The sequence below is a fragment of the Saccoglossus kowalevskii genome, chromosome 14, assembly GCF_978046115.1.
Source record: "Saccoglossus kowalevskii chromosome 14, keSacKowa6.1, whole genome shotgun sequence".
Classification (NCBI taxonomy): domain Eukaryota; kingdom Metazoa; phylum Hemichordata; class Enteropneusta; family Harrimaniidae; genus Saccoglossus; species Saccoglossus kowalevskii.
In genome coordinates, this window is record NC_140654.1 from 14708915 (window position 1) to 14720462 (window position 11548).

An 11548-nucleotide genomic window follows, 5' to 3' on the forward strand; every position below is an offset into this window, starting at 1 on the left:
ACACATTTTGCCTGAAACATTGAGTGATCGTGTATATTTCGAATGATTAGACACAGAAACATGAGACCATGTGATAGTTTGTTACCCCAAATGTCCTCCAAGCAAACAAACATACATGCAAAGCCTCTTACATCACAAACTTCACCCAAATGTAGACATGCAGTATTCTTCCTGTTTTACAGACGATGCAGGAACAACATGTAATTCCGGATGTCAGACTATATGTAATTTTAATTGCCCGTGTGCAAAGTATATTGGAAGGACATGTGGTAAATATTATTGTGCTTAAAGTTGGGTTGTTACCAAACGCTTCAGCGTGGTATTAAGAATTTGTTTTCAGGGTTGGGTGATACCAAGGTTGAAAATGGGTGCACATATGGGTGTAATTCCTGGAATTGCAATAGAGAGGGTTCAGGCCGAAATACAATATATAGTGTTTCCATGTTTCGTCTGATATTTCTGTGGTATTCTGCTGCTGTAAATAATGCAAGATTTGTTCCGAAATTCAGTGTGTTGTGTGCACTCCAGGGTTATTCGTTTTTTTCTCAAAACACCCCTATTTTTTAATGGCAGAGTCCAATAGTTTCACCCCAACTGGGAAATCTGCATTGTTGCTTGAATGAGAGCTAATTAAACACATTTTCCAGACCGGCGAAAGTGTATGCAACAGCCAATTTTAACAGCCTGTCACGTGATTTTACTCTGAATGTCAACAAGAAAGAGGCTAGTCCATTTTACGCAGGAATAATTGGGGGTGGAATATGTGAGGGATAGTATCAACAGAGATGTGTATACTGAAAAGTAACATCTATCCTTCTTTTGCATTACTTAGCATTTCTGTTTTAGTATACTGGTTTGAAAATGTTGAATTTGCATGATTTGCGATGTTTTTTTTTAACTGAAACTCCCCTATTGATTGAATGTCGGGTTTGAAGAAGAACGGCACACCACGTGATTCGTTTGAATACAATGGTGAAGGGTTGACCCTGGGTTGACACAAATTTATGTTGAAGTTAAAAGTTTCTCCACAGAATTTTGCATTGGCAAACATGCCATGCTACTGCGGTACTCCACTGACGGGATGACTTTCGTCGACAGCGGTCGTCGCTGAGCCGCACGCTACAACTTCGCTTGTGATGTAACTTGTTAGCCGTGAATTGAATGAATCTTCATTACCGGTTAAAATGTTGTTCATTTGGCGTTGGTAATCTTTATTTGTAACTGGGTAACGTCGCAACGTCGCCAGCAGAAACATCCTAACTAAAACCGGGCACCGTATATGAAGTTCGCAAAAAACATTCAGTCTTTAGAAGTCACTTAATTGTATTGCTAGGACGTATTCTGCAGTTAAATGTATTATTTCCATCCGTTTTGCGATAGTATTTTCTAGATTGGAGGCAGTATTTACATTTCATTCAAAGTTCAAAGTTGCGTTGAGATTACGTTGATACAGTGTAACAATGTCCGTCGGCGCCGGTGTGCAACGTAACCAAAATAAAAGGCATAATCATTTAAACACTGCTATCACAAGACTGGTAGGAGGTAATAAAGTTGGCGCGAAAGTATTCAAAAAAACAGTTTCTGACTGTTGCCATGGTAGCTGTGGGCCAGGATTGTTTTTTCCAATTAGTGACGGTACAACCTGCCTGTCATGTATGAACAAAATTAGCTAAGAGAGGAGTTAGAAGCTGTTGCTGGTGAAAAGTTACCCCAACGTTGGGGTCCATTTTCTCGGTAATGAAAATAGATATAAAAAACAGTAAATTGTTGCCTACACTCAAGCTGAGTAGAATGAGCTATGTCCGTGCTTTTTAATTAAAGAAATGTAAGGTGTAATACATTTGGCGTGAAGGTATTAAAAGAATCAGTTTTTGGATGTTGCCATGGAAACGGTGGTCAGAATTTGTTTTCGGATTTTACAAAAAGTAACTTTGTGCCCACACTCAAGCTAAGTAAAATAAGCTATGTCTGGGGTGTTGTATCCTAAATTTGTTGCAGGAGATACGTTCAGTGAGAAGTTATCAACAAAGCTTGGACGTTCAGTTGTGAGACATGACAAAATAAACGGTGCCAGTGATAGATTTCGAGTATGAAAAAACAAAATAAACGCAATCAAAGGCGCCGACCACGCGCGTTGGAAATAAAGAGAACGCGTTGCGACGAGTAATCTCGCCTGCATCTTTTACTCACGCAAACGCACACACATGCTATTTCCGTATATTGAATACGTTGGCAACGGAAGGGACAAGTTTAAATCATCTTTGTATTAACACAACTTGAAAGCAACAGTTTCACACTGAATATATGTTTATAAATTATCAAATTAAACATTCAATGAAGCGGACTGCGACGGTTAAGACGAAAAGACAAGGCTAAGACGAAAAACATGTGACAGTACGATTATGTTCGTCTACTACATGCCCCGGGACTACACGTTCAAGTATCCAACTTCCCAATACAAATTTTTTTTAGTATCAGCAATAATTTCTAGTAATGCCTGGATAATTGCGTATTATTAGTTTACATCAGACATAACCCTGTACAGGATTTTTTAACAATGTCTCAAATTTCCGAAAGAATATTCAAATAAGTTGGGATGAATATGAATTGAATGTCCATCTTTTACAAATCAGCTATTAAAACAGTTCACCACCACGATTATGGTGAATTGGCGAGTTATCAACGAAGACGACGGGACGTCTCTAATCATGAGCTGGCTGGTTCGAATTTATCCACTTTTACAGTGATGAATATTGCATTCGAGTTGAGTTACTTGTAATTACAAGCTTGATTTACATTTTTCTTGGGGAGTTTTTTGTCAATGTATTAAATATAAGTGCGTTGGGAAATAGCATAATTATATTGCGTCAGTGAAAGAGGCTGGTGAGACTGTGTCACAACGCGTTCTATTTATTGCCAACGCGCGTGGTCGGCGCCTCTGATTGCGTTTATTTTGTATTTTTATTTTCAAAATGTATCACTGGCTGCATTTTTTTTGTTACGTCTCGCAACTGAACGTCCAAGCTGACTTTGTATTGGCTGTAAGAGCAATCTCAGTGGAGCGGATCGCCAATACCATGTTCATTTGCATATCGACCGTGAAAATACCGAAAACATTATTGCATGAGTGATATGCAAATTTAATAGTTTTAGTCAAAATAAGTGACTGCCTAGAAGTACCATTATTCTTGTTCAAATTTCATTTCACTCGGCAAGTATATCCATGTACCCAAGCGTAAAATATCGTACTTCTAAATATTGTTTATTTCTGCTATGTTTCGAAAAACGCTACTCTTGAAAAGACTAATTTGTTTGCTCCAAGACCTCATTTGCATATGTGGTGTGGAAATACCGATTTTGATTTCAGGGACGAATCAAAATAAACTGCAGTACATATGTAATAATGTGAAATACTTCATTTTCACTGTAAACATTTTTCCGCTAAAATAAATTCCAGTGAAAATGCCATTTCCTACATACCCCATTGATACTTGACACAGCACAGTGAAAATTGGATTCACACGTGATGCTTGGAAACGAAAATAATTAAGTGAAATTCTATGTGACTTCATGAGAGTTGGAAATGAACAAATTATATGACACCCAACCCTACCATTCCATACACAGTGTAAACTACACCCCCAAAACATCCATTCACCGATGTATTCTATTTGACTTCTCAGGAGAAATTGAAATAAACAAATTATATGACAACGAACTTAATTATAATTTCAGCTTCTAGTTCAGCACTGGTTAAATAAACTATGTCGTCTCTATGCCAACTTGAAGTTATTCATTGCTTACACCATTGACTTCAAAGTTAATTGCATTGGAGTGCCAGTCTTTTATTTTTCTATTGTAATGTCAATTTCTTGCGATTACTCGGAACATGAAGCTGTAACCACAGACTGTCTATGTTCTGTAGCTAAATCCTGGTATAAGTACCGGTTAGGCAGGCTTGAACTATGTATTTGAAGCCAGCTGAGAGGTAAATCCAATCCAATAGATTTCTCATTGTTTGGTAACTATTTGCTGCAAATGCAACAAAAATCAATATAAAAATATTACCCACACAGCCTTCTACAGGTTACTTGTTTAAAAGTATTGCTTTTTATTGCTGTCTTACCAAAAATGAATTGGATCGCCCCCATAAAGTTTCCTGTGAAGGTAATAACATAGCCTCATTTGATAATCGGGATGACAAATATTTATCAGTATACCACAACAAGTCTGACCCTCTTACATACATGTTGTACTTGCAGTCACCAATGATATCGCAAAAAATAATTATTGTATTATGTAACTTGTGTATTTATTAATTTCTTTTTGTCATTGTTTGTCACTTTTTTGTTTAATAATTGCTTCTATATGCATCTAGTATGTTGCTCAAACCTGGTAAGCAAAGTCATAATACGTCTGTTTTTTCAGACGATGTAAATTTCTAGCAATCGTATACAAAATCACTAAAATATGATTAATATTTATACCACAATAATTTTTACTATCAATAGCTCTTTTAAAATATACATTGTTACATATCGTTACAGTAATTCGATCTGTTGGATGCTACTCTGACAATGCCATTCACGCAATACCGTCACTAGAAGGAACAGACCATCGGCTGCAGGGAAATCCTCTGACACGGAGAAAAGCGGTGGAGACATGTGCTGAAGTAGTCAAGGAGCTCGGATACACCATGTTTGCAGTTCAAAATAGCATGTGCTTTTCGGGTTGTTCGGCTTGCCTGGACTACAATAAATATGGACTGTCACATAACTGCTCCCCAATGGGTAGTGGCGGTATACTAGCCAGTCAAGTTTATATATTTTCAGCATAGGTTCAAGGCGTTGACTTACTTCGAGTTGTTGAAAATAAATGCATGATCACAATCATCCGATATTATAAGATTTAATACAATCAGGATTTATTCTAGTTTGTATTTTGAAAAAAAATACTAATAACTTATTTGATTTAATATGATTTTGATATAATTTCGGAATAATTTGTTCAAGGTTCAATATTGATACTTTCAAGTCTAATCAAATCCAATAACAATAACGATCATATTAATAATAAATACAATAAGGGACACAAATTACCTTGGTGTAGGTATAGTGCATTTTATGTTTATTTGTCGTGATATGCATAAATAGAATAAACATATAATAATAAAAGTATTTCATTGCAAAAATATAATCATTGATATCGATACGTCGCATATACTTAGGATAAAACAATAGCACGAACCGTCATCTCATAATTACGATTCACATATATATTCACAAATATACTCAATTGAAAGTGTTTCTCTGCAAATCATGATGGTCCAAACTATAAATGATATAATTCCTACGTGTATATAGTCTTTACATTTAAAATAGATCTTGTATGGTTGAAATGGACTAGCTATATCAAAATTGAGGATAAATTGATATACTTTTATGCACTTATAAATGTTTTAAAAAATATATAGAGTGATATAAAATATGCATTGTTTACGTGATGTACTCTTATAGAAAGATATATATTTTCATGTATGTATATATATTTATAAATTAACATCCAATGCCGATTTCAGAATTGATTACCATTAACGCCCGACGTTTTTTTGTTTTTGTTTTGTTTTATGCATTACATTGTGAAATACACATACAATTTCAAATATATCCTGTTTTTCAGCCGAACACCGTAATCTCACATGTAATTGATGAATTCATTCTGGTGTTTTTGGATCTGTCGCCGTTTTTAATAAGCAAATGCATATTTTCCACATGAGACTCGTTTTTTATGGTTTTAGGGTGAGTTTGATTCATCGCGCTGTAATCAGTTGTTACATACGCTGGTATACTCGTAGTTTCTACTTGACACCATATTCTAAACCATGATTTTCTTGAGCTTGGCAAGTATCAATTTGTAATTTCCGCTGCTACAAAGGCAGCCGTACACGGTAGTCGCATTTACAACTTCTGACGATAATGTTGAGAGAACATGATAATCATTAAGCTTACACTTTTGTTTGGAAATATACAGGTCGGAAACGGAAGATTTCCACTGATGCCAAATTGCACAAAAATAGTTGTAGACGTCATATCGGTGAAAAATGTAACCATGACAAACTCCAAATGTTTTTCACTCGAAATGTGCCCTTTCCATCGACGCCATCGTGTACAGTTTGAGTTTTGTATCGTTATGTTCAATGTAACTTGAATCACGTTTCAATGTTGAATTGATTAACACGATAATTTAAATATTCAAAATAATCTGAGTTAATTTTTCACACGTTGAAAGGTCAGCACGTAAATACGGATTAGCGATTTACAGAGACATGCTTATAAATAGCCTAGTATTATAATAACCGAGCTCACAAAAATCTTAAATTAAAAAACAACAACTTCCAACTGTGTTTGAGTGTTTGACGAAAATATGAGCAATATCTATTTGGCAAAACAAAAATATGGTAAATATAAAAATATTGTTTGTACTAGTCCGTGTGTGCGAGGCATATGTGTACTAGAATGGTCATAATGAGAGCGCATGCGCAAACGCGTGGGCTATCATTACGAATCAAAATAAAGCAAAATGTATGAATACATATGGATGACAATATCAGTTTCACAGTGCATTCGATTAATATATTAATATGTTGTTCTACAAAGGATTTTTATGGGACTGTCTACTATATTTTTCGAGCTGAAAAGAAGAAATATCTCAGGATTTAGGAATATATTTAGCAATTATGTGGGTTGACTGACTCTCCGATGTGGAGTGTTAATGTATGCGATTTACATTCAGTATAGAAACGCCCTCTCAATTCTATTTTCACTGTCCGTTTGAGTAATGCTCCAAAGTTTATGATGTCGGATACTATTTTTTTCGCTTTGGTAAAGTCCATCTTGGTTAAATGTCGCATAAGTACTGAAGAATGAAATATTTTAAACTTTGTCAAAGGGGTTGTCTGATTGTGTTTATTTGTTAAGTATTCACGCTTTCAGCAAATATGATAGCCTGACATTGTAACCCATCTGTAGATTTAAAATTGTACTGAGATCCATAATTATTGATATAATATTAAGCACATTCCACTTTTCCAATGTTATTAGTAATCAATGCATGTTGTTTGTTTACGAACACTTCAAATAATACATGTACAGTAAGATTTGTCTTTTTGGGGGGGGGGTATATAATTACCGTGCGTGTCTTATTTTATTGTTTATCTCGGTCTAGCGCCACCTGTGTTCAGGACTGAGAGTAAAAGTAAACATCTGATGTTACACGTGGCGTGCAAAAAAAAAACAATAATAATGTTGAATGAAAATATGTATAATCATAGAGTTACCATGATTACCGGTTGATTTTAATCTTATATTGCTGTGAATGAATTCCTCTCTTCTTTATACTATCACCAGAGAGCTTACTTTATAATGATTTCACGTCATCACAAGTCACGATATATATTGTCATGTTTCACATACACAGCAATATCGATGCTATTATATTAAACACACAAGATATTTCGTGAAACAACGAATATTGTGCGACAGCGAACCTTTGGTCTACACGGGAATCCATGATGAATCTCATTTGTTGACATATTTTCATGGTTATTGTCACAAAATACTTAGGAAATGAATTGACTTCTTTGTTTAATATAAAATGCTATGTTAGCTTGCTCAATTTACGTGTTTTTTTTTACTTTCACCATATGTTAGATAAAATTAACAGATAGGCTTTCTAAAAATATTCTCCCCTATTTCTGCCCTCGGACCTTAAAACAATATTTCTCTTCTAGAGCCATATAAAATCACCGTCTGCCTCGAAGCAAATATCATGGCCAAAATCACCCAGTCGAAGTCACCTAAAATGTTTTTTTACGGCATTGCAATCCACGCAGTTTATCATAGGATACAAAAGTATACGATGACAATGCTTTACAGTATATTTCTAAACGACTATGGATGATGGTCACATGCTTACGGTGCCAGGCAAACGATTTTAAGTAAATGAAGCTCAATGAATAATGCGCAATATGAATTAATAATCATGAACTGTGATTCGATTTCAAGAGGCATCTTTCACCGCAACAGATTATGGAGTTATATAATATCTCATTGGAAGAGGGTGTAACAGCTACGATTTTCTACTGTGTTGTAATTTGGCATATCGCTCTTAGTTTATTATGATTGTGAAAATCTGAATATATATTTTTTACTTACCAATAATAATATTATTTGACACGAATATTAATTTCGAAGGATATAGGTTCATTTTATACTTATGTTGAAAGGTCAAATAATTAATCCGTAGTGTTGGTTTTAAATAATCTACGTGGAAGGATATAAATAGACGAGTAGAATAATAACTGTAAGCTGTACAATATTATCAAAGCAGAAACAAAACGACAGAATAAAAGTAATAAAGGACGATCGTTTTTTTCCTTATTGAAAACATGAGACGAATACAGAAAAGGCAAAAATATAGGCTCCTGTTATATTGTCCACAGGTCTACGATAATATAAATATTTTCCATTCCATATTAGGTGAATGCGCATGCGTTATAGACATCACCGGTCGACAAATTGTCCTATGCTCGGCGGATTAACTCAAAAATCATGTAGAAGTGATCTAATATGAAACGGTTTCGTCTAATTGAAAAATGAATAAACGGGTGAGTTCATGGTTTATACGTAATAGAAGTATACTTGAATACACTTCGCCATTTTCATATGAAACTAATTGCATAAACACTAACCGCTCATGTTTGGGAACGCTGGCTGGCTATTGATTGGAATAATACAAAACGTGCTTACCAATATTACAACAACAGTATTTTATTTTATATTCCAAAATTCGCTGTTAACTGAAGTGCAATAATGCTGGATGAATAGCAAAACAATCGTTTTGGACATTTAAACAATACGTACATTATGCATAACATCATTTTAGTTATAATATAAGGATTAATTGTCATCGCCAATACCGATACCATCTCTAATTATGTCCTGGATGTGTCTGTGATCACGATTAAAAATTTAAATTAGTACATTACAAATGAATTTCAATGAAATTAGTCAGATCATCGGACTAAATATCTCGAAACGCGAATTTGGGATAGGGCACCAGGGTAAAGCACATCGAACATAATTAATTGGAAGTGTACGTATTAAAAATTAGTATTACAAATCGCTTGCACAAATAACACTGGTATATTGCTTATTATGGATATAATTTTGTTTCAGCTAGACAGATGTTGTTTGAAGTTTGAGCGTGTACTTCCTCCAGTTATCTGTACAATATTATTTGTCTTTTTCTTTACTGTAATCGTGCCAGTTATCGTATCACTGATTCGTCACCATCTTAGAAGAGAAACACCTATCGGTAAACGGAAAATAATATTGTCACACCATTATTGCATGTGAAGGGTTGTGGGTGATTGTAATAGAGCTAGCTGGCACTACTCATGTTTCAAAGTCCCGGAATAAGCATCCAGTCACGCGTGGTCGTGAGGCATCTCGACTAATCACGGGTTACATAGTTATACATGTCTCATACATATGCAAATATGAGTACCAATATATCTAGTAAGGTTTTATCATACATATATTTTTATTTCACATCCTTGTTCAGAATATAGCGAGTGCTACGAAGATGCTAATGGATTAGACTACCACGGCACAATTAATACCACAAGAAATGGGTACGAGTGTATGGCATGGGCAGAATTGAAATTCAAGGTATTGATGAAGTTTTCCATTCTCGGTCCAAGTGATCACAACTACTGTAGGAATCCTAATGGGAATTTGACAGCATGGTGTTATACTCCAGAGTCCGATATTGGTTGGGACTTTTGTGATATTGGAGAACCCAGCGAAGACTGCAGTAAGTTCAATTTAAAATTATTTATGCACAATAGTGTGCTGTGAATTTGTATATAGTATATTTTGGCCATGCAACGTAAATAGCCGTGTCATCTAGCAACGATGCGTGTGATTTGAATGGTGTATGGAACGCCGGCACAACATCTAAATTGCTGTATTATAAATGACGCACGATTAAATAATCAAACTGATTTACCTATTTGATCAATATTGCTACATCAGTAATTGCTTGTCACTAGAGGGCACATTTTATTGTAACTATGTATGATCAACGCATGTATACGAATAATTAAGTTTATTACATGTTTATTTTTAATACGTGTTTCAGATATTCCAGGTTTGCCACTGACTTTACCACCTAAAACGTCTACTACAGTTGCTCCGTCTGATACATTCGAAGGTATGTTAATTCGTCTTCTACATTCGTGAACGGGAGCATAGATTGTGTTTTCAAATTATTCAGCGGACTCTATGTGTACTTTGTATCTTCAGAATGCTACGTAGATGTTCAAGGCACTGACTACAGAGGAACTATTAACTCAACCACCAATGGTCTGGACTGCCAAATATGGAATGAACAGTCTCCCCATCAACATACGTTCACGCCCGAGAACTACCCTAGCTCAGGTCTGGAAGATTACAACTACTGTCGAAATCCCGACGGTAAAACTCGGCCGTGGTGTTTTACAATCTATCCAAGTATACGTTGGCAACATTGTAACGTGGGGAACCCTGCTGAAAATTGTGGTACGTTTTATGAATAAAATGGATTACTACTAAACATAATCTTTGAACATCATGCAGTGTTTTACAAATTACGAATTGGATGTTTTTATATATTGTAGGTTCAAGTGCTGCATCTCCAATGGACTCATCTACAGTCGGATCTGCATAAATTTATGAATGGAAATTAATATATGGCAATGACATACAATCCATTAGTATAGTGATATACCTAGATGAAAGAACAGATACAAAACAATCGAATTTATTATTTTAAAATTAGTAATAATTTGTATATTTAAGTATGATGACAAGTCTGTACTTTTATTACGGTAATACAATTATAAATTTGCATGGAACTCGTTTAATGCCATGATAATTGACTCGCGTGGCGATGTTAAATTTTAATAGGGCAATGTTAGTTACACTGAATTAAAACTTCAACATATGTTACGGTGAAAATAATATAAATGTGGAAAAATGGAAAACTCTTATACTAAATTATGTGCATAAATAACCATTATATTGTAGCGTAGATAGTACTTAGATTTATGCAAAAAAAATACCTGTTTGTTTAATATCGTCAAAACACTTTTTATTAATGCTATAGTGACATAAATTGTGTATCTGTGTCTGTATCATTGCATGTTTTGTATAAATTAGAGATTGTTAACTAGAGTGAACACAAGTGATTGCGTCATTGGTTGTACATTGATCATTAAATATATTTACATTCACATACCTCAATACATTGTGTCTTATTGTATTTTGGCAATAAATTATGATCGGACTGATGAGTTATCGGCTTTTTGTTTGTGTTGGTATTTGCTAATTGTGATTTTCTAGGGAAAGGGGGGTACCATAGGGGTGCGGAGATACTAGTGCCCTTAAACTTTACGTTGTGTCTGAGAGGTGAACACAAGTGATTGCGTCATTGGTTGTACATTGAT

General features: G+C 34.9%; 2 protein-coding genes across 2 annotated transcripts in view; both read left to right on the forward strand.

Annotated features, from left to right (window-relative positions):
- Positions 1 to 5177, forward strand: part of LOC102802955 (uncharacterized) — a 30189-nt gene extending 25012 nt beyond the window's left edge. Inside the window, exons 29-30 of the mRNA XM_085507940.1 lie at positions 183 to 269; positions 4548 to 5177. Of these exons, the coding sequence (XP_085364066.1) occupies positions 183 to 269; positions 4548 to 4837 (377 nt within the window). The 3' untranslated portion in view covers positions 4838 to 5177. The remainder of the gene's footprint in view (positions 1 to 182; positions 270 to 4547) is intronic.
- Positions 5178 to 8554: 3377 nt separating this feature from the next.
- LOC146734489 (plasminogen-like) lies at positions 8555 to 11390 on the forward strand. Its single transcript, XM_085507948.1, has 6 exons — positions 8555 to 8665; positions 9237 to 9375; positions 9625 to 9876; positions 10204 to 10275; positions 10368 to 10622; positions 10721 to 11390. The coding sequence occupies exons 1-6, from the start codon at positions 8654 to 8656 to the stop codon at positions 10768 to 10770; spliced, it is 780 nt and encodes a 259-aa protein (XP_085364074.1). The 5' UTR covers positions 8555 to 8653; the 3' UTR covers positions 10771 to 11390.
- Positions 11391 to 11548: the final 158 nt, after the last annotated feature.